At 39.4% G+C, this 25,048-nt stretch overlaps 1 protein-coding gene across 1 annotated transcript in view; it reads left to right on the plus strand.

Moving 5' to 3' along the window:
• Positions 1-25,048, plus strand: part of LOC124606460 (amine oxidase [flavin-containing] A) — a 270,234-nt gene that overhangs the window by 236,492 nt on the left and 8,694 nt on the right. The window contains exon 11 of the mRNA XM_047138441.1: positions 12,550-12,696. Within this exon, the coding sequence (XP_046994397.1) occupies positions 12,550-12,696 (147 nt within the window). The remainder of the gene's footprint in view (positions 1-12,549; positions 12,697-25,048) is intronic.

Consider the following 25,048-nt stretch of genomic DNA (forward strand, 5'->3'; position numbering starts at 1 on the left):
GTGTTAATCTGGAGAGGGGTTGCCAGCACACTTGCACCAGTGTTGTGCAACTCCATAATATACTACAGCAATGCAGTTAAGCTAAAAAAGTAATTGTCCTACAGAATCAGGCAATAAAAAATATTGTTTAGAAGTCTCAACAGGAACCTAGTTCTTACATATGCATGTAAATATGTGTGCTCTCTAATGGAATTTGTGATTAATAAGAAGAGTGAACCTTGGATTAGCTGGAGATTCACAACCCTTTCTACAGTAGGGTTCAGAAACGGAGACATATACTCCCTCTACAAATTTTGGTAGCTACATGCCTCATGCAAACCTCAGTCATGCATTGTGGTGTTTCCAACATATGCAGAGGCACAGGACATGCAAAAGCTTATTTTATATGTGAAGAACACATGCACATCACAGTATTCGGTACCTTATTGTGCCTTTCACGTGTGAGGTAACTAATATACATACTGACAATATACAAAGGCTAGATTGCAACTCACCACATAGAGGAGGCATTGAGACACACACAGGCACAATTGAAAGACTGCTAAACTTTTAGCTTTTGGACAAAAAAGTCCTCTTGCAGAAACGGGAAACACAACACTCAAGTGTGACACACACACACAGACACACACACACACACACACACACACACACACACACAAAAAGCACGACTCACATAGACATGGCAATTTCCTATTGCAGCTGAGGCCCAGACAGTAACCGCGTGTATGTGTGTGTGTGTGTGTGTGTGTGTGTGTGTGTGTGTGTGTCACGCTTGAGTGAGTGTTGTTTTTCCTGTTTCTGCATCAGGACTTTTTTGTCCAGAAGCTAAAAGTTTAGCAGTCTCTCCATTGTGCCTGTCTGCGACTCAATGCCTTCTCTATGTGGTGAGTAGCAATTTATATTTTTCATATTGTTGTTATTCCGTCTTGGACCTGCCATTTTTAATACACATGTTGAGCTTGGTGTATGTTACCCTCCGTGAAGAGACGGAAAAACTGAAAGCCAGAAATGTGAAACTAAAATTGTTGTACTTGAAGACAGACAGCAGAATCCAAAATGACATTATGCTTTGGGGCACGGGAGGTGACAAAGACTCAAAAGACCACTATTATAAATGAATCTAGTCAATCATTTAAATTAAATTCAATGAAATGAAATGAATGGGTTGAGGAGAATGAAATCAATGATGACTCAAAGACATGAAATGATATCAGTGAAAGCCAGTCAGAAATACAGGTTGTTTCAAAAAGAATGATCTTTCCACCATGTCATTAGAAGTGGGTTGCCGACCTGAACTCTTACCTTCATACCATCTTCCTGTCTCTTGAAATACGCTATACCAATAAAGAATGTTTTTGGGTACAGGCAGATCAGTGCCAAAACACTGACAAAAAGCACACTGGACCGAAATCCCTCACCACTCACTGTTCGCAAACTGCAGCACACCTTCTGCTGAGTGAATGCCATCTTATATCTGACTGATTGCAAACTGAGAAGATGCATTGTATGACATCTAACGGTGGTTTTCTGTATCTCCAGGCCACACCCATTAAAACAACACACATTTCCTTGCCTTGCCATTGTCAGTGCTTGATGCGATTGCCTCGTAAACAGGAGATCCCAGGTTTGAGTCCCAGTCAGGCATTCATTTTATAGTTGGGAGCTCCAACGTTAGGCATGTTATGGGGCCCCTTGGGGACATGGCTGCCAAGAAGGGAAAGAAAACCAATGTGCACTCCATGTGCATACTGGGTGGAGTCATACCAGATGTCGAACTGGTCCTCCGAGATGCCATGAAGAGCACAGGGTGCAGCCAACTGCAGGTGGTTGCTCACGTCAGTACCAATGATGTGTGTCACTTTGGATCAAAAGAGATTCTCTCTGATTTTGAGTGGCTAACAAAAGTGGTAAAGGCTGCCAGTCTTGCCTGCAAGATGAAAGCAGAGCTGACCATTTGCAGAACACCCGACAGGTCCGATTGCGGACCTCTGGTACGGAGCGGAGTGGAGGGTCTGAATCAGAGGCTCAGAGGGTTCTGTGACAGTGTAGGCTGCAGATTCCTCGACTTGCACCAAAGGGTGCTTTGGTTTTGGGTCCCGCTGAATAGATCAGGTGTCCACTCTATGCAGGAGGCAGCCACATGGGTAGCAGGGGCTGTGTGGCGTGGACTGGGCGGTTTTTTAGGTTAGAGGGTCTCAGGAGAACACTAGAAGGGCTTCAGTCACAAAGGGTGCATGCTGAACACAGGATGAACGTAGATACAGGAACCATCGGTATAACAATTGTAAATTGTCGTAGCTGTGTTGGGAAAGTACAAGAGCTCCAAGTGCTAATAGAAAGCACTGATGCTCAAATCATTAAAGGCACTGAGAACTGGCTAAAGCCAGAGATAAGTTCAGCCAAAATTTTTGCGAAGAACGTAATGGTGCTCCGATAGGATAGGCTAAACACGGTTGGTGGTGGCGTGTTTGTTGCTGTTAGAAATAGTTTATCTTGTCAAGAAACTGAAGTAAATGGTTTCCGTGAGTTAGTATGGGCAAAGGTCATTGGTGGCAACTGGAATAAAATAATAATTGAATACTTTTACCAACTTCCCAATTCAGATGGTACAGTTGCTGAAAGGTTCAAAGAAAAATTAAGTTTGATTTCAAACACGTACCCAACTCATACAATTATAGTTGGTGGTGACTTTAATTTAGCCTCAATGTTTTGGTGAAAATACGTATTTAATTCTGGAGGTACACATAAAACATCATCTGAAATTGTGCCAAATGTATTCTCTGAAAATTATTTCAAGCAGTTAGTTCATGAGCCCACACGAATAGTAAATGGTTGTGAAAAAACACTTGACCTGTTAGCAACAAATAATCCTGAGTTAATAATGAGCATCAAAATGATACATGGATTAGTGAACACAGGGTTGTCGTAGTGAGATTGAATTCTGTAACCCCCAAATCCTCCAAAAATAAACGAAAAATATACCTATTCAAAAAAGCAGATAAAAATTCACTCGCTGCCTTCCTGAGAGACAATCTCCACTCCCTCCTAATTAATTATATATGTGTAGACCAGATGTGGCTTGAATTCAGAGAAATAATATCAGCAGCAATTGAGAGATTTATACCAAATAAATTAACAAACAATGGAGCTGATCATCTTTGGTACACAAAATGGCTCAGCACACTGTTGCAGCAATAACAAAACAAACATGCCAAATCTAAACAGATGCAAAATCCCCAAGATTGGCGATCTTTTACAGAAGCTCAAAATTTAGTGCAAACTTCAATGCAAGATGCTTATAACAGTTTCCACAATGAAACTTTGTCTCAAAAGCTGGCAGAAAATCGAAAGAGATTCTGGTTGTTTGTTAAGTATGTTAGCAGCAAGAAACAATCAATGCCTTCTCTGCGCATTAGGAATGCAGGTACTATTGAAGACAGTGCTGCCAAAGCAGAGTTACTAAACACAGCCCTCCAAAATGCCTTCACAAAAGAAGAAGAAGTAAATATTCCAGAATCCGAATCAAGAACAACTGCCAACATGAGTAACATAGAAGTAAATATCCTTGGCGTAATAGAGCAACTTAAATCACTCAATAAAAGCAAGTCCAGACCGTATACCAACTAGGTTCCTTTCAGAGCATGCTGATGCAGTAGCTCCATACTTGACAATCATATACAACTGTTCGCTCGATGAAAGATCCTTACCCAAAGACTGGAAAGTTGCACAAGTCACACCAATGTTCATGAGAGGTAGTAGGAGTAATCTACTTAATTACAGGCCAGTATCATTAACATCAATATGCAGCAGGATTCTGGAACATATATTGTGTTCAAACATTATGAATTACCTCAAAGAAAATGGTCTATTGACACACAGTCAGTATGGGTTTAGAAAACATCGTTCTTGTGAAACACAACTAGCTCTCTATTCGCATGAAGTGTTTAGTGCTATTGACAAGGGATTTCAGATCGATTCTGTATTTCTGAATTTCCAGAAGGCTTTTGACACTGTACCACACAAGTGGCTTATAGTGAAATAGCATGCTTATGGAAATCGTCTCAGTTATGTGACTGGATTTGTGATTTCCTGTCAGAGAGGTCACAGTTTGTAGTAACTGAAGGAAAGTCATTGAGTAAAACAGAAGTGATTTCTGGCATTCCCCAAGGTAATGTTATAGGCCCTTTGCTGTTCCTTATCTATATAAATGATTTGGGAGACAATCTGAGCAGCCGTCTTACGTTGTTTGCAGATGACGCTGTCGTTTATCAACTAATAAAGTCATCAGAAGATCAAAACAAACTGCAAAATGATTTAGAAAAGATATCTGAATGGTGCAAAAAGTGGCAGTTGACCCTAAATAATGAAAAGTGAGAAGTCATCCATGAGTGCTAAAAGGAATCCATTAAACGTTGGTTACACACTAAATCAATCAAACATAAAGGCCGTAAATTCAACTAAATACCTAGGAATTACAATTACAAACAACTTAAAATGAAAGGAACACACAGAAAATGTTGTGGGGAGGGCTAACCAAAGACTGTGTTTTATTGGCAGGACACTTAGAAAATGTAACAGATCTACTAAGGAGACTGCCTACACTAAGCCTGTCCATCATCTTTTAGAATACTGCTGCACGGTGTGGGATCCTTACCAGATAGGACTGACAGAGTACATCGAAAAAGTTCAAAGAAGGGCAGCAAGTTTTGTATTATCGCAAAATATGGGAGAAAGTGTCACTGAAATGATACAGGATTTGGGCCGGACATCATTAAAAAAAAGGTGTTTTTCGTTGCGATAGAATCTTCTCACAAAATTCCAATCACCAACTTTATCCTCCAAATGTGAAAATATTTTGTTGACACTGACCTACATAGGGAGAAATGATCACCACAATAAAATAAGAGAAATCAGAGCTCATATGGAAAGATATAGGTGTTTGTTCTTTCCGTGTGCTATACGAGATTGGAATAATAGAAAATTGTGAAGGTGGTTCGATGAACCCCCTGCCAGGCACTTAACTGTGATTTGCAGAGTTGTTGTTGTTGTGGTCTTCAGTCCTGAGACTGGTTTGATGCAGCTCTCCATGTTACTCTATCCCGTGCAAGCTTCTTCATCTCCCAGTACCTACCGCAACCTACATCCTTCTGAATCTGCTTAGTGTATTCATCTCTTGGTCTCCCTCTACGATTTTTACCATCCATGCTGCCCTCTAATACTAAATTGGTGATCCCCTGATGCCTCAGAACATGCCCTACCAACTGATCCCTTCTTCTGGTCAAGTTGTGCCACAAACCTCTCTTCTTCCCAATCCTATTCAATACTTCCTCATTAGTTATGTGATCTACCCATCTAATCTTCAGCATTCTTCTGTAGCACCACATTTCAAAAGCTTCTATTCTCTTCTTGTCCAAACTATTTATCATCCATGTTTCACTTCCATACATGGCTACACTCCATACAAATACTTTCAAAAATGACTTCCTGACACTTAAATCTATACTCGATGTTAACAAATTTCTCTTCTTCAGAAACGCTTTCCTTGCCATTGCCAGTCTACATTTTATATCCTCTCTACTTCGACCATCATCAGTTATTTTGCTCCCCAAATAGCAAAACTCCTTTACTACTTTAAGTGTCTCATTTCCTAATCTAATTCCCTCAGCATAACCCAACTTAATTCGACTACATTCCATTATCCTCATTTTGCTTTTGTTGATGTTCATCTTATATCCTCCTTTCAAGACACTGTCCATTCTGTTCAACTGCTCTTACAAGTTCTTTGCTGTCTCTGACAGAATTACAGTGTCATCGGCGAACCTCAAAGTTTTTATTTCTTCTCCATGGATTTTAATACCTACTCCGAATTTTTCTTTTGTTTCCTTCACTGCTTGCTCAATATACAGATTGAATAACATCGGGGAGAGACTACAACCCTGTCTCACTCCCTTCCCAACCACTGCTTCCTTTTCATACCCCTCGACCCTTATAACTGCCATCTGGTTTCTGTACAAATTGTAAATAACCTTTCGCTCCCTGTATTTGAAAGAGAGTATTCCAGTCAACTTTGTCAAAAGCTTTCTCTAAGTCTACAAATGCTAGAAACGTAGGTTTGTCCTTCCTTAATCTAGCTTCTAAGATAAGTCGTAGGGTCAGTATTGCCTCAGGTGTTCCAATATTTCTATGAAATCCAAACTGATCTTCCCCGAGGTCGGCTTCTACTAGTTTTTCCATTCATCTGTAAAGAATTCGCGTTAGTATTTTGCAGCTGTGACTTATTAAACTGATAGTTCGGTAATTTTCACATCTGTCAACACCTGCTTCCTTTGGGATTGGAATTATTATATTCTTCTTGAAGTCTGAGGGTATTTCGCCTGTTTCATACATCTTGCTCACCAGATGGTAGAGTTTTGTCAGGAATGGCTCTCCCAAGGCCGTCAGTAGTTCTAATGGAATGTTGTCTACTCCGGGGGCCTTGTTTCGACTCAGGTCTTTCAGTGCTCTGTCAAACTCTTCACGCAGTATCATATCTCCCATTTCATCTTCATCTACATTCTCTTTCATTTCCATAATATTGTCCTAAGTACATCGCCCTTGTATAGACCCCCTATATACTCCTTCCATCTTTCTGGTTTCCCTTCTTTGCTTAGAACTGGGTTTCCATCTGAGCTCTTGATATTCATGCAAGTGGTTCTCTTATCTCCAAAGGTCTCTTTAATTTTCCTGTAGGCAGTATCTATCTTACCTTTGCAGAGTATCCATGTAGATGTAGTATGTCCCATGTTTAGTAATTATTACTGCCCAAAATCATGTCATTTTTTTAAACATCCTGTAGAGAATCTGCACTGTAACAAACATTTTCTACATCTACATCTAAAAAAAAAACTGTGCAGTCCACCTTACGGAGCATGGTAGAGGGTACCCATACCACTTCTAGTTGTTTCCTTTTCTGTTCCACTTGCAAACAGAACGAGCGGAATGTATGTTGGAGGCAACAGAATTGTTCTGCACTCACCTTCAAATGCTAGTTCTCTAAATGTTCTCAATAGTGTTCCTCCAAAAGAATGACACGTTCCCTCTAGGGATTCCCATTAGAGTTCCCAAAGCATCTCTGTACCACATACATGTTGTTCGAACCTACCAGTAACAAATCTTGGAGCCCGCCTCTGAATTTTTTCGTCTTCCTTTAATCCAGCCTGGTACGGGTCCCAAACACTCAAGCAGTACTCAAGAATATGTCAGACTTGAGTTCTATATGCAGTTTCCTTCACGAATGGACAACAGTTTTCTAGAATTCTGCCAATAAACAGAAGTCAACCATTCATCTTTCCTACCACACTCCTTGCATTCTCATTCCATTTCATATTGCTTTGCAATGTTATGCCAAGATATTTAAACAGCATGACTGTATCAAGCAGGCCAGTACCAATGCTGTATCTGAACATTATGGGTTTGTTTTTCCTGCCCATCCACATTAATTTACACTTTTCCACAATCAGTGAGTAAAAGTACAAATATGCATGGTACTCACTGAGAGTTGGTGATATGCAGCCTTACTGCTGAATTGAGACTGCGAGATCATGTGTGTTTGCGTTTATAGAAATATATGTAACACTAAAAACTGAATTGTGAATAACTAGGTTTAAGTAATAATATTTATATGTAAAAGGACATTAGGTTCTGTTTGGATTGGTGTGGTAATTTATGTTGAAAATGTGCTGGGAGTGCCAAACAGCTGCTCAGGACATCAGATCAGACAGGGGCTCAGGTTCTGCAGAGCAGTTCGGCGTGCCATGGAGCTCCATCCATGGCGAAGTTCTGTGATCATGGGACACGGTAACTAGGGAGACCTATAGATAACACAGAACTGAATTTGATGTGGAAGTGCAATGAGAGTTTGTTCATGTTACTAGTTGTAAGAAGTTCTTGTTGACTGGAAGTTAAACTAATTTGTAATTGGAATACTAAACACTTGTTTGTGAACCCACCAGCACCTGTTGCTACAGACTAGTAGTCATTTCACAGGAGAAGTCTGGTGGAAGGTGGGGTCTCTCCGAAATTAGTAAGAAATCACATCAAGGAGGAGAGAACCTTCACAAGTGTTAGCGGCCATTCATCACACCAACTGCAAATTTTGTCTAAGTCATCTTGTATCCTCCTACAGTTGCTCAACTTCGACACCTTACCATACACCATAGTATCATCAGCGAACAACTACTGATTGCTGCCCACCCTGTCCACCAAATCATTTATGTAAATAGGGAATAATAGAGGTCCTATCACAGTTCCCTGGGGCACTCCTGATGATACCCTTGTCTCTGATGAACACTCACTGTCAAGGACAACCTACAGGTTACCATTACTTAAGAAGTCTTCAAGCCACTCACCTATCTGTCAGCCTATTCCATATCCTCGCACCTTCTTTAACAACTTGCAGTGGTGTACCATGTTAAATGCTTTCTGGAAGTCTAGAAATATGGAATCTGCCTGTTGCTCTTCATCAATAGTTCACAGCATAGCATGTGAGAAAAGGGCACGCTGAGTTTCACAAGAACGATTCTTTCTAAAACCATACTGATTTGTGGATGTAAGAATCTCTCAAGAAAATTTATTATATTCAAACTGAGGAAATGTTCAAGGATTATGCAGCAGTCTGATGTTACGGATATTATTGGTCTGTAATTTAGTAAGCCCACTCTCTTGCTCTTCTTATGTACAAGAGTCACCTGCACTTTTTCCACTCGCTTGGGACTTTGTGCTAGGTGAGAGATTCATGATAAATACAAGCTAAGTAAGATGCCTGTGCTGTAGAGTATTCTTTGAAAAACCGAACTGGGATTCCATCCGGATCTGGCCACTTATCTGTTTTCAATTCTTTCAGTTGTTTCTCTACACTAGGGATACTTATTACTATGTCATCCATATATGAGTCTATTCAGTTGTCAAACAACAGTATGTTTGTACGGTTCTCCTGTGAGAATGATTTCTTGAATGTGAAACTTAAAACTTTGGCTTTCATTTTGCTGTCTCCAACTGCCACTTGAAACTGGTCAACAAACCTTAGACCCACTTAGTGATTTTACACAGGACCAGAATTTTCTTGGGTTCTCTGCCAGCTCTTTTGCTAAGGTATGATGGTTGTAACAGCTGCATGATTGACACATACATCTTTTCACATGCATGAATCTCTACTAACCTTTGCTTGTTGTCATTTGTGAGTTCTCTTTTGAACCAAGAGTGCCACAGCCTCTGCTTCTTCAGCAGTTTCCAGATCCCATTATTAAACCATGGTGGGTCTTTTTTATCCTTAATCCATTTACTAGGAAGGTAATCCTCCAGACAATGACTTACAATCTGCTTAAAATTTGCCCATATTTCCTCTGTGTCCATCTTACTGGAACTAGGTGATGTCAGTTCACTTTCTAAGTGACAAGCTAACAACTGCTGATCTGATCTTTCTAGCAGAAACACTCTCCTAGACTTCTTAACTGATTTATTAACTTTTGTAACCATAGTTGCTATAATGATATCACAATCGCAAATCATCATTTGTATACTGACATTGTCGGTAAGGTCCAGCCTATTTGTAGCTACAAGGTCTCAGACATTTCTATTGAGTGTAAAATGCTGAACTAGTTGCTCAAGATAGTTTTCAGAAAATGTATGCAAAAGTACTTCGCATGACTGCCTGTCTGTACCCCCAGTCCCCCACTGCAGTGAATCCATAAACATCCCAGTCTATACTTGGTAGATTAAAGATGCCTCCAACTAGCAATGCAGGATCTGGGTATTTAATCGCTACTGACCGTAGACCTTTGAATGTCACAGCATAATTGGGTGGCCAGTAAAAACATCCAACAATTAACTTGATATCACCTAGACTTGTTATATGCAAGCAGATAACTTCACTGTCAGACTCAACTTCAACCTCAGTAGGGGCAATGACCTCAATAGAGACTGATGAAAATTCATACCAAAAAATGACTTCTTTCAAGCAAAAATCTGGTCCAAACCAAGACTTGAACCTGTATTTGCTACTTCCACCTTACACCATTTGGCTGTATGAGTACCCTTCCACGTAAGACTGATGACATATACAGATGAGCATATCTGACCAATGTTCAGTGATCAGTTCACATCATTCAATCTTCTACATCTATACTGTGCAAACCACAGTGGAGTGCATGGCAGAGGATACATCAAATTGTATTAGTTATTAGTGTTTCTTCCCGTTCCATTCACATATGGCGCATGGAAAGAACGACTGCTGGAGTGCCTGTGTGTGTGCTGTAATCAATCTAATCTTGTCCTCATGATCCCTGTGTGAACAATTCACAGGAGGTTGTAGTAGGTGCCTAGAATCATCATTTAAAGCTGGTTCTTGAAACTCTGTTAAGTAGTCTTTCTTGGGATAGTTTATGTCTATCTTCAAGAGTCTTCCAGTTCAGTTCCTTCATTATCTCTGTGACACTCTGCCACAGATTCAACAAACCTGTTACCATTCGCACTGCCCTTCTCTGTGTATGTTCAATATCCCCTGTTAATCCTATTTGGTACAGATCCCACACATTTGCACAAAATTATAGATACATCGCACGCATGATTTGTACGCAATCTCCTTTGTAGGCTGATTGCACTTCCTCAGTATTCTACCAATAAACTGAAGCATACCACCCGCTTTGCCCACAGCTGAACCTATGTGATCATTCCATTTCATATCCCCACAAAGTGTGAGCCCCAGGTATTTGTATAAGTTGGCTGATTCCAGTTGTGACTCATTGATATTATAGCCATAGGATACTACATTTTGTTGTTTTGTGAACTACTCAATTCTACATTTCCGAACATTTAAAGCAGTTGCCAATCTTGGCACCACCTTGAAATCTTAAAAAGATCTGACTGACTGACTGTTTATGCAGCTTCTTTCAGACAGTAATGAACTGTAGATGACTGCATCATATACAAAAATTCTGAGAAACTATTATCATTATCTGCAAAGTCATTAATATATAACATAAACAACAAGGGTCCCCGCACACTTCCTGGGGCACACCCAGTGTTACTTCTATATCTGACCCTCCATTCTAGATAACATGACGCATACGCCCTACCAAAATAATGTAGTCAGTTGGAAATGATTTAAAAGTCAGTATTATGTAGGTTTTTAGCAGGGTCGGAAGAGGAACTTGTTGATGGCTATTTACTAATGGTCATTATATTAAAAATACTCCATACTCCCAGGTCTTGTGACATCCCCTTCCCCTAAAAACTATCATATGGCTGCTCTTGTTATTAAGATACTGTTAATAGCGTGAGCTGCTGTCTGTTAATGGTGAAGTTCCACTAAAATTTTTTGACATGTTCTACTTTACCTGAATCCGATGATTTAGATTATGTACTTTATGAGATTAATAAAATGCAATTCACTACCTCATAAAAACTGGAAGACTTATGCAAATCAAAGATACAAATAATTATTGAACTAGAGAACAGTCAAATATTTGACTTGTAGTCGTCACCCACAGTCGACAACACCCACTGCCAACTGATACCTACAGATTATGGCTTGTAGGTACCCTGAGGTGAATGCTACAGAACTGTGTGCTGCCTTTGTAGAAGCAACTGGGGGGACTGCGTCAACCCAGACAATACGTAACCATCTTCACACAATCAGTTGGCCTGTAAGAATCCGTTATAAACAGTACAGCCTACTGACACAGTGATGCACAAAGAAGATGGGCACAAGAAAACCTGGAATCGAATCTGGATCAATAGCATCAGGTTCTCTTCACTGTGAAGAGCAGCATTTGTCAGACACAAGACAATCTTCATAGAAGAGTGCGCCAGGCATGCAGTCTCACAGGTTTGTCTGGGAGAAACATTACTCATGTTTCAGACAAGTGCCACACAGGTATGTCTCACATCTCTCGTCACTATCGAGACTAATTTGAAGGATGCGCATTATTGACATGAGAATCTCTGATAAATTGTTCAGCCCTACTGCAGTAGGCATTTCAGTGAAATGTTGATGTTTTGAGAAGATAATGCACAGTCACACTGTCCACCCCATGATCAACTTCCTGCAGGAGACAGGGATCAGCCACATGGAATAGCCTGCAGTACCTGCTAACATGAAAGTGCCTGATTATGCTGGGGACCAGCTGAAACTTGCAGTACGTCACACAGTGGATGGCCCATGAGGCCCACCTTCAGAGAGAGGGACAGATTTGGGCAGCTACATATGCTGTGCCCAGTGAACAGCATGCCGAAGAGGATCCGAGGGTTTTACAGTGCATGAGATTTAGCAGCGGCGACAGACTGCCATTATTTTGATTATCGTTTTGTCTTTATTTGATAGTAAAGTTGTTTTCGTAGTTTCATATGAGTTATTCTTTCATTTGCTACTCCCCTCTGATCTAAGTTCAAACACATACATAGATATGGAGATGTGCAATACTTTATATGAGCAGTTTATTTTATTTGACTTGATTGTATATGCAATGCTGCTGTATGTATTGGTCAATAATTCAGACACACATTCATCCACAGGGTGTACTGGGCAGGAACAGAGGCTGCTGTATCATGGTTCGGATACATGAATGGTGCCGTGCAGGCTGGGAATGTGGCAGCACTGGAGACTTTATATCAACTAAGACCACAGTGTCTCACAGCTCATGACCTGATACAAGTTCACAGGTGAGTTCAGAACTATATTTTATTTGCAAGCAAGTAACATCATCGTATTTTATCTGTTAATATCAATACGTTCACTATTGAGACATTTACCACCCACTTCAAAACTGGGTTCATGGAGTATAGTTGTAGATGTAGAAGAAGTTGGAGGATCTTCTCTACATAATACTCGTGTTGCACGGTGACCATGGCATTGCCTCCATCCCTGAGAAGACAACACTGCCATAATCTGCTCGCACCTCCTGGTGCTGTACTTTCAACTCCAGAGCTGTTGGGTTTGGGTGGCCATGTCCTGGTCACTTAATGGCATGTATCATGACTAACTTCTGTGAGAGTCCAGAGCTGTCGAACATTTCTGCTTTCAGTAAAAGTAAAGCAGACTCTGACAGATACTCCTTAGTTATTTATACCTTAGCAGCTCTATAAAAGGAGTAGCCCAATTATTTGAAGATAAATGCACAATTCAATCTTCTCTTGACATGCAGTGACTGACTTGTACTGAGTCAGATGTTTAAGCGATCAAATGAACTTCATTAGAAAAATATCAATGTAATTGACATTATTGTCTGTCAGACATTTGGGTCATCATTATTCCTTGAAGCAGCATACAGTGCAGACGTCTCTTCACTGTACTGTACTTTGAGTGAAAATTCTAGCAACATAAATTAGTGTATTCAGTTTTTTATTTACAGTGGTAAGATAAATGACCCACTTCAAATCCTCCTGAATATGTATGCCTAAAGTTTTTGTATGACTGGCATTTTTTCCTTAAATCATGGAAACAGGATTTGCAGGATGGTGGTTTTGCATGATCTGAAATTTAACTGCCTCAGTTTTTTCAGAATTGATGTTGGTCTTGAACCATTGTGCTAAGTTATTCTTAAGCAATGTTGCAGTTTCCTGCAGATTTCCTCACTGTGTCCTTTAGTTAGAATAGTAGTGTCCTGTGGTTCCATCATGTATTTTATCAGCCAAGTCATTTACTTATGGCAGAAATAAGAGAGGTCCCAGCACTGACTGTTATGAGACTTCATACTTGAGTTTTGCTTATTACTGCAAATACTAGACTTTTTTTGTTTTGTTTTTCACTGTCTTCGTATTTTATTTCTGTAATTTAGATATGATTGGACCCACCTTTCCAATTGGCCTCTCAATTCTGTAATACTTGACTTCTGCAAGAGAATTTCATGGCCAATAAGGTCAAAGGCTTCATTAATGTCAAGAAATATTCCAGAGTATCATTCACTGTTTTTAATATTTCATTTAAAAAGGCAAAGATTGCTGACAAAATTGATCTATAATTAGAAATTTCACATTTTGCACCCTCCTTATGCAGATGTGTTATTTTCACAGCTTTAAGATATTCAGAAATCACCAGTCTTAAATGATGAATTTATTGTATCTGCTAGTGGTTCCACAATAACTGTTGCACTAGCTTTGATGGCAGTACCTGGTATCTCATCAGCACCCACAGAATATTTATTAGGCAATCTTTTAATGATTGTAACACTTCCGCAGCTGTCACTGAATACATGAATATTGTATTTGCATGAATTTTTTGATCTGACTGTACTCTCTTACTGTCTGGCTATTTGTCAACTGCTGTGCTATGTTTGAGAAATGATGGTTGAAAGCACTAGCCACTTGTCTGGGTTCAGTTAGCTTATTGTTATTCATAATTAGCTCCATATTACTGTGGTTAATGGACTTTGCATTCCGTTCTCTTCTTATAATTTGCCGGGTTACTTTGGTTTTATTCTTGGAATTATGCATTATTTTATCATCAGCTAGGTTACTTTGGTTTTATTCTTGGAATTACACATTATTTTGTTATTTTATAGTATTTTTTCCTTGTGAATTAACTTGTCTTAGTATTTGTTTATATCTTTTGAAATAGGTAGTAAAATCAGGATTAGTAGTTTCCTTGGAGTACTCATACTCACTACCTCCTCTTATTTTGACATGTTATCCTAATCCCTTTTGTAATCCACCTATTTGTTTTTGAATAGAGTTCAATGTTGTTTTTTTCTTCAGAAAAGCTATTTAAAAAATAATTAAACATGGTCATAAACTTATCATATTTTTCATTGGTATCATTACAGTTGCATATATCATTCCAAATTTCATCCTTCAGAAGGACACAGTTTTTGAATCGAAATTCCTTACAGTACGACTTATTCCATTGAGTTTTGAGTTTCCTAAAGCATTCATTGTAATTTAAGCATAGTGATCATTAGAACCTGCATTTACCACTTATATGTTATAGGCAGATCTGCATGTTTTTGTCACATTCTGGTCAATGATAAAAGCAGAGGTTGTTGTTTCTTGAGTTGGTTAAGCTACAGTTGAGCTTATGTTGAATGATTGTAATAAATTTATATCATCATCTTTGAATTTATTGGATTTTTAGATATCAATATTGAAGCCACCACATACGATTATATTTTCCTTGGGAGAGTGAATTTCTTCCTAAGGTTCCTCCATGTCTTTACAAATGATGGAGAACAGCCATCAGCTGTCCTTCCCTTTCAGGCTTTATAAAAGAATCTAGATTTCAGCTGGTAACTAGCCATTATCAGTACAGTATTTCCGAGTCTTAACACATGTCCTACTATATCAGTCCCCTGTTGTTCAGGCTTCTGTCACAGTTCATTCAAGACTCTTGTCTTAAGTCTTGAAGGAACTGTGACAGGAGCCTGAACAACAGGGGATTGGCATACTAGGACAGGTGTTAAAACTCTGAAATAATGGCTAGTTACCAGCCGAAATCTAGATTTGCTCTAATAAAATGTGAAAGGAAAGGACAGCAGATCATTTTGAAAGCCATATCACAGTCATTGACTGCATTCCAGATTCCTAACGGAAGTTTACTTGATGTTCCTCCATTATGAAACAATTTTTTCCCCAGCTGATGACCTTAACATGCAAATAATAATTGTATTTTGCCTTGGTAATTCAACTCGAGAGAGTTATATATCTTTTTCATTAGACAGATCATGATATTTAGTTATACTGTTGAAATCAGTATTTTCTTCAACATATGATGGGCACCCAAAAGAAACCAAATTTATGTTGTTGTTTTTTTTAACTTATTTATTTACTGTTTAAGCACAAACCTTCAATCCCCTTCAAAGTATCCTCCACATGCACCAACACACTTGCTAATCTTTCATTTCATTTTTCAAAACATTGTATAAATTCATATGTTGTTATGCTTGACAGTGCCTCTGTCATGTTGTCTTCATCTCAGCAACATCAGCAAAACATTTTCTTTGATGTCTCTTTTCGTTCCAGGAAACAAAAAAAGTTGCATGGGGCAAGGTTGTATGATTATGGGGGATGAGGAACAGGGGTCATACAATTTTTGGTCAAGAACTATTGCAAAGACAGGGCTGTGTGAGCAGGGGCATTGTTAGTATGCAAAAATTCAGTCACCCAACTGAAAATCAGCCATCCAACTGCCGCAAATCAAGCTGCACTATCTTCTCAAAATTTCCAAGTAGAAAGCCTGGTTAACTGTCTGGCCCTGCAGGAGAAAGTCTCAATGTATGACTCCTCTCCTATCAAAAAGGCAAATCAGATGTGTCTTAATGTTTGATTTCACCCAACGAGCTTTCTTGGGCTGAGCCAAACTTTCTAAGGCTTACACTGGCTTGATTATTGCTTTGATTCAGGATTGTAAGCACAGCACCAAGGTTTGTCACCTATGATAAATTTTGAAAAAACATTTCGGCACTCTTCTTAACAAAGCACAGCATCCTTCCATGTGACTTTATTTTTGTTCATCAGTCAGCAGTCGTGGCACGAATCTGGCAGCCACCCTTTTCGTTCCCAAATATTGTCACAATTACTGCTTTGAACTCCTACCTACAGAAAGTGCTTTTCTTGTTGATTTAAATGAAAGTTTGTGGTCCTGGGGGGCTGCACTGCCAAGTCATTCCCAACAGCTCCACAATTTCTTCAGTGGTCCATCACTGGTGACTGCATGAATGTTTTCAACATTTTCATGTGTTTGGGCTGTGGAAAGATGACCACAATGAGGTTTGTCATCAACAGACATTTCATTATTTTTGAAATAGGAAAACAACTCAAACACTTGAGCTTTCCCCATAGCATCATCCTTATACATCATTTTAACATTTCAAGAGTCTGTGTTCCCCTTTTTCTGAGTAAAAATTTCACCACTACACAATGTTCACAAAAATCAGGTATAGCACAAACGACAATCACCCAAAACAGTTGTCATTGTATAAATTCATATGTTGTAATACCTGACAGCTCCTAGTTCATTTTTTCTTCATCTCAGGAAAATCAGCAAAACATTTTCTTTGATGTCTCTTTTCATTCTAGGAAACAAACACAAGTTGCATGGGGCAAGGTTGTATGATTATGGGGGATGAGGAATAGGGGTCATACAATTTTTGGTCAAGACCTATTGCAAAGACAGGCCCGTGTGAGCAGGAGCATTGTTATTACAGAAAAATCAGTCACCCAACTGAAAATCAGCCATCCAACTGCCACAAATCAGACTGCTTCCACCCTGCCAAAGCTGGCCCTGACCTCCTTCAGCGACAGAATTTGGCTTACTGGATGTGTATGTTCCTAATGACAACACACAGTACTACAATATCTCTGCTCACCAAAAATGTGGTTTGGTTTCTTTTGGGTACCCCCTCATATGTACAAGAACCCCCATGACTAGATATTTTCATACAAAACGTGCTTGCAAATTTTAACTGAGGCAGATATGTTAGCTCTAACATATATTGTTTAAGGCAGTGTTTACCGAATAGGGCAGTTTTCTTGCTTGACCACATACCTCACTTTTTGCACTACTGTCTCTAGTGGGAAAAAATCCTCATTTTTTCCAGGAACAACATTGTTGGTGTTTTAACTTGAGGCTTATTGGCTTATTGGATGTGAGATTCTGCCTTTCTTCTGTTGGGATGCTGCCAATTTGCATTTTATTACAGTCCTTTTTCAATAAGATGATGATATCCTACTTCCCACTAACACAAAATTCATCAAGCTTGTTCATTTACATTCTTCTATTATACAGGAGTTTCCAGTCAGTCAACTAACTTTAATCAGAATCATTACTGATAGAAAAATGTAAAATGTCATTCTCTCTCATTGCTGTGCTGCATCTGATGTGAGTTCTATGCCAACTTTTTCTATTTGCACTGGTCAAACCTGATATACCAGTTTACGTGTTGCTGTAAAGTTTAACTTCTGCCCGGTAGTTTCACCATCAACTTGTCAATCTGTTTCTCAGAGATATTGTCCTCTTACTGTAGCTTTCTGCCCACAGGCTCAAATTTTTATGAACTGATGCTTTCTCTTCCAATGATTCTGCCTAGGCATATAATACATGCTAGAGCCATTTCTAATTCTCAAAATCATGAATGGCTGAAATAACTGATGAAGAGGCAGAAGTCTGGACAACAGTGTTTAGCTATCTGTGGGTGTACTGGATCCTTTCCATTACCTTTGCTAAGCTTTCTTGGTGTTCGTCCCTCTTAGCTGCAGCTGAGTTGCAATGGTTGAGGGTGGTGAAGACTAAAGTGACATTTGCATCTGAGGTTGACTGCATGAGCAACAAGCATACAACTTCTCTCCACACTGCTGATTCATGAGGTAGTTTCAGGTACATCACTGGTTTTTCATATCTTTTGTCACAATATTTCAATATCAATCACTGTCATCGACCTGTGCTCATTTGTGTGCTCTTTATATTTGCTGGTTATTCCCTCCCTTTTCTTTTTTGCAGTCACTATCAACTTCCAGGTGCTCCTGGACCGTCCAAGGTGCTCTGTATGACATCCAATACACCAGTCAGCAGCTGTCGCCTAGGTGGTTTTGTTCCAAGATGATTTTCTTGTGTGACCTTGCCTCTGTCCTTTCTTTAATTTTAAGGCAGGGTTCCAGCCTTTTCTGAGCTTTGAGGAAGATTCTCTGGTAATAAGGCTTCTGGCTTAGCTTATCCCAATTGCACCTCTAATAACGTTGTTCGAGAACCTAGGCACCTGAGGGAGGATTTCTCTTGCACCATAACTGTGATTTGTCCAAGCTCTAGAGAGTGTTCAATGGCTTGCTTCATTGCACCATTTAAGTGTGGCATTTATGCTCCAAGTTTTGCACCTCTTTAAGTCTTAGTTGTTTGATGTGATAAATTTCACTGACTAAGGAAGGTGCAAGTAATGGGCTTAAGCATGCCTAAGAGTTTTGGAGTCGGTTGCTTGTATTGTCCAATGGGAATAAGAGTTAGAAAAGCTCTTTAATTAATGTAAAAATGAAGATATACAAACAAATCCACAGTACAACTGCAGGCATCCGCATGTCTTTCATTGCTATCTACGATCCTAACTTTTTTCGGCATCATGTTCATAGTGATATCATCATGCTATAGATCCAGGACCAAAATGCACAATAATTCTCCCACAGCCTCGACACCATCTCTCGTTTTGCCCTCAGTTGGTCCTCCTCCTCCTCCTCCTCAGCCCAGCTTTCCACCTTCCTCAACCTCTCTGATGGCTCCATAAAAACTAGTGTCTATATCAAGTTCACTGGCAATAGTTCCTCCATTTTCATAGCTGTTATTCCTTTCACACTAAAAAGTTTCTTCCACACAGTCTGGCCACCAGGCAGTGGCACATCTGTAGTAAAGTGCAATCCCTTGTCCAGTATAGAAAAGATGTTACTAAGGCCTTCACAGAGACAGGTACAACCCCCCAAACCCAGTGCACAAGCAGATCTCCCATACATATGCGCATGCAACCCTAACACTGCAACCATTCCTACAAACCACCTGGAAAGGGGCACCCTCTCAGTACCCTATATCACCCCAGCTCAGAACAAGGTAAACAAATGAGGAACATCTGGCCATAATTGTCACCTTTTCCAAAGTGGTATTCCACTGCCCAACCAATTTAGAAAATATCAAACAAATGGCACACCTTCTTCCAACCTCTTGCAATATGAGCCATATCCTTGTGGAAGAGCCAGGTGCAAAATCTGCCTTACGTACCCAATCAGTATATCCTAGTCAAATTCCATTGCAGCTTTTCCTCCATATCAGAAACAGTGCACCTGTGAAAGCAGTCACATCATTTACTGATTCTGCTGTAATTTCTGCAGAGTTTCTTATATGGGCAAGACCACTAAACACCAGTCCCCTCAAACTGTGGCCACAAGCAGGAGGACTGTGGCCTCATCTCTCCACTAGCTCCAGCTCTGAAACCACCTCCACCACTCACTGACCTGCATAGCCACATCTCTTCTCTGTAGTCATCTTCTTCCTCTGTTCTATATCCACCTCCTGATCCATTCCTCCATTTCACTGTATGCCGTGCACAGCTTCCCTGCCTGGGACAAAAACAAGCTCACTAGTGCCACATTCCCGTTGTGTGCACTCCTGTCCTCTCTTCCCAGCTGACAGCCCTGCTTCCCCAACACTCCCTCCCATTCCTCATCTCCTTTCTTCCCTCGCCCACTCAACCCGACATGACCCCTCACTCCAGTCGGCATGCAAAGCAGGCACACTTTAGTCACTCGGGACAATGCAGCCCTACAGTTTGCATGTGAACTCTGTAGCTCTGGATTCATCAACTATACACTGAGTTATTACCTTAAATAATTTACTTGTGATTTACACAGTTAAATGCCTTTGACAGGTCATAGAATATGCTAGCAGCCTCCAGTTTATTGTCTAGCAAATTAAGCACATTATTGCTGTTTGTGTTAATAGTCTTCTTAGTTTCAGAACTGTTTAGAAATCTGAGCTGTGACTTTGACAATATATTATTTATAGTAAGATAGTTAAGAAGTCCCTACTCTATTACCTTTTGTAAAAATTTGGAGAATTCTGGCAAAGCCGAAAATGGACAGTAGTTTGCGGTATTTCTTTATCCGTATTCTTATACAGAAAATCAATTTCGGGAAATTTTCCAGTGATAAATGACTAACTACACAAATAACGTAATATACTGCTTTGCAACACTCGAGGATGAGGTAACATAACATATTAACAACTCAGTGGATATAAAAGAAAGTGCAGGAGCTTATTGCCAGATGTCTCCCAGAATCCTGGACATCGCATGACGTGAGGTCAGTGTGACTATAGCACCAAGTGGGGCTGGCCCTCAGACACGAACCAGGTGAAGGAGTCAGAAAAGACTGTGAATGTCAATAGCTGAGCAGGTACAGTGCACTGTGATGGTATTCATTACAACATGATCCAGAGACAACATTTGCATGACTTCACATTGGGTACAATCATCAGGAAACTGGAAGACGAATGAAGTATGATGAATGTAACCTTGGAGTGCTGATCACAGCATTGTTTCATGCTCATGGGAAGTGTTCTGAATCACAAGCACTGCCACCCGAAGGAGAGGAGTTGGTTGAGCACAGTCAACTACAGCAGCAGATGACCGCTGCATTGTGCAACAGGAAAGAAAGGCCTCACATCAAACAGCAGTTGTAGTTGCAACCACATTTAACAGGCATGCAATCTCATGTTCCACAGTGACATGGTGGCTGCATGGGGTGATCTCTCTGCCTGATGACCAGTACATTGTGTTCTGCCACCATCCACTGCAACATTTGCGATGGTGCCAGGAGTGTAGGGAGTGGACCAGCGAGGAGTAGGGTCATATGCTCTTCTCAGATGAGAGCAGATTGAGTCTGAGTAATGATTCTGCATGTACACTCTTATGGCAAGAGGTGGGGATACATAAGGCACCCAGGAACATAGTGGAACAAGATCATTTTGGTGATCCATGTGGTATGGTGCAGGGAGTCATAATGTTCCATGGTAGTACTGACCTCAAAGTGGTACACTCATTCTATCAACATTTCTGTGACATTGTACTCCTTCCCCATGTGTGTGTTTTCATGTGAGCATTCGGTCCAGAATACATTTTTAGGAGCTCTTGGAATGAGAGGATATTCATATTCAGTGAATGGACTCATCTGCCACCCAAACTTAAATACCATCCAGCACTGTGGGATGCATTGGGGAGACACATTGCAGTGTGTCCACATGCATCAATGACCATCCAGCAGTTGTTAATGGTGTGGTGAAGGAATGGAACGCCCTACCACAATAACTACTTACCAATCTCATGGCCAGCATGGGAGCACATAGCAAAGCAAAGCACGCACTGCCGTCTATGCTTCCATATTAAGTGCCATGACATTTTGCAATGTCCAGAGGCACATCAGAAATCACGTGATGCCTCTGAACAAAAATGCCATTTGTTTGTCTTATTGCATATTTATTTCAGTTACTTTCTGTACCGTACTTCAGCAGTTCTTTCCATGTACGTTCAAAGTTTTGTCGAGCTATTTTACTTGGTTGTGACAAATCATGCAGAATTTACTTTTGGCCTTAAATATGCACACCAGTGTACATTACCACATGCAGTGGAGAATTCTTTAATTAACTGTGGTGATTTTTTATCACAACCACTAAAAGTTTCAATTTTATGGTGGACATTATTTTTCTGGTGTATTGTGGGTCGTATTCTTATTACTGAAGTTATCAATAATGGCTGGTCTGGCATATTCCTTGGTGGAATCTACTGAACTTAACTCCACATTTTCCGTAGCAGTTATGAAATGCTTGTTAAAATGTTTTATACCACAGCATCAATGTTATTGTTTACTCTTGAAGCTATCTTCTGCTCCTAATCCCTTCTTTCACATCTCCTCCTTCACTTAATCTCGTATTGCCTTGATTTTGTTAGCTGATGTGACTATCATTTTTCTTATAATGCATTTGCTATGATGTCTATATTACCATCTTTAATATTTTGCATTCTGCCTTATAATAAGCTGTAGCATCAACTTCAGAACACTTGCTGAGTGACAGTTTCCTTTTTGACTTACAATATACCTATATTCCTTCAGCAATCCCCGGTTTTTTTGTAGATTTGGGTCTAAATCTGGGTTACTTTTGGAGGAAAACAGCTTTCAAATAAAGTAAAGGCTTTATCAATAAATGTGTTGTATTTTTCTTACATCTACAGAAATAAGTAGTTCTTTAATTTTATTCCTCTGTCCTTAAATATTCTGATGCAGAATGAATAGCTCGCATTTCACACTGACTGAGATACAAGGTGTCTGACAAGGAATGGTCAGTGTTTAGGGATATGACATGAACAGTTATTCTAAGCAAAAATGCCCAGTAAACATGTGTTCTAAAATGTATACCTTAACAGCTTTGAGCACTTGTTCAGCAGTGAGTATGCATTTTAGAGCATTGTTGTTTTAGTCCATACCACCACCTCTCAAATTATGGAAAGCAAAGAATTTGCAGTAGTAGAGATTTGTTTCACAGTACTGAAGATTAAGCAATGCTCATAGCTCTTAAGGTATGCATTTTAGAGCCTATGTTTACTAGACTTTTTTGCCTCAAATGATTGTTCCTGTCATAAGGCTGAATACTGACCATTTCTCTTGGGACATCTTGTATAACTGGGTGGAAAAAAAATTTCTGGCAGTTGCCAAAAATTATCAACTAACAGATCTTTGTACTAATGTCCTTCCTACTGTAAACAAGATGCTGCTCTGACACTTCTAACCACTGGTATTTTACCACTCATAACAGAGCCTCCTAACAAGAGAGACATCCCCTGCGGTGGGATTGACTTTTTGAAACCAACTATTCATTGATGTAGGTTAAGGTCCCAATATCACACCCTATAGCTATTCATCCTCAGTCCACCCTCTTTTGCGAATAATAAACAAAAATTTTCAGAAGTTCACATGGTGCTCTGAAACTTTCAAAAAGTAATTATACAGACTATTTGCAGAGCATAATGGTTAAGGTACAGTCCTCACATGAGGAAGGTTGTGGGTTCGAATTTCATTAGATACTTTGAAACTTTTATTTTTAAATCTTTATCAAAATGGCCTTGACCATTTCTTTTATTCAGTTAACTGGTTTAAATGTAACTTTTTTATTTCTGTTCCTTTGTCACATCATATTAATCAGTTTTTTCTGCTTGGTTTCTGTGTTCATGTGATTTTAATTATTTTTACGTATTAACTTCAATTTAGTTACTTCCGTTTTATCAGTCTGTTTTCATCCATGTGACTACATTCATTATTTCTATTTCTCATTTTTCTCGAATTTCATTTTACTTATAACCTCTTCTTTCATTTATATCTCCATCTGCATTATTTTGTCCATAGTGTAATATGAATTTGTGTTTTAAATGTTAGTATGATGATAACCATCCAAAAAAATGAATGTCTTTATAACAGAAAAATACACGTTCGACATCATTGCACAGACAGTATAGATAGATTACCTTATCTTTTGTTTTTTAACCAACAGATTGGTATTTTCAAAAGTTTAAATATTATGACAGATAAATAAATAATTAAATTCACATGCACAATAATTATAAGTGGAAAAAGGAGGATACGAAGAAGAATACAAGAGCAACTGATAAACTTAACACGGTGATTAAAATTATGTGCTAAATGAATACAACTAAAAAAATTAATTTTAACCAATTAACTGAATGACAGTAATGATCAAAGTCATTCTGATAAAGATTTAAAAGCAAAGAATTTCAAAGCACCTAATGAGATTGGAGTACCTTCACAATACTATGCAACCATTCTGTTTAATATTTCTACTTTCAAGCTGTAGAACGTCACACAAAATTCTGAATTTTTTTCATCAATTACTTGCAGATGAAGGCCCACCAGCATGAATGGCTGCAGGGTTTTATGCTGAGACCTTTAACTACATCACTGTACGGATGATTTCAAAAAGTAGATCCCACTACTCGGAACTAACCTTATAAGATAAATTGTTGTCTGAATTATACAACAATCTGTGAAGCAATCTTCTTGTGTTTCAAGGATTAGAACTGCATTGCAGACAGAAGGCCAGCAGAGTTACAAGGAACAGTGATTCAAAGCAATTTTACACGGTGATAACACTTTAGTTTGATGCAAGGAACTGCCACAAAGGTTTGACTGCCATGATAAAAATAAAAGAGGGTTCCACAATTAAGCTTTTGTTTGTTGGCAGTCCCATTACGCTCCAACAGCCCCACTTCACAGTATCGCAGCTCGCCACTAGAGCAGCCAAAACAAAATGGCAAAGCCTACCTCCAGTCTGTCATTGTGCTCCCACTTTGTTTTGGCTGCTCTAGCAATGTGCTGCGGTACTGTGTTGTGGGGCTTTTGGTGTGTAATGGGATTTCAGGTACTTCCTGCCAACAAACAGTAGCTTAATTATGGACCCTTCTTTTATTTTCATGGTGATAGTCAAAACTTTATGCTCATCTCTCACACAAGTTGAAACAATTATGGTATTTTTTACTCAACCTTT

This window comes from Schistocerca americana, chromosome 3 (assembly GCF_021461395.2).
Source record: "Schistocerca americana isolate TAMUIC-IGC-003095 chromosome 3, iqSchAmer2.1, whole genome shotgun sequence".
Lineage (NCBI taxonomy): Eukaryota > Metazoa > Arthropoda > Insecta > Orthoptera > Acrididae > Schistocerca > Schistocerca americana.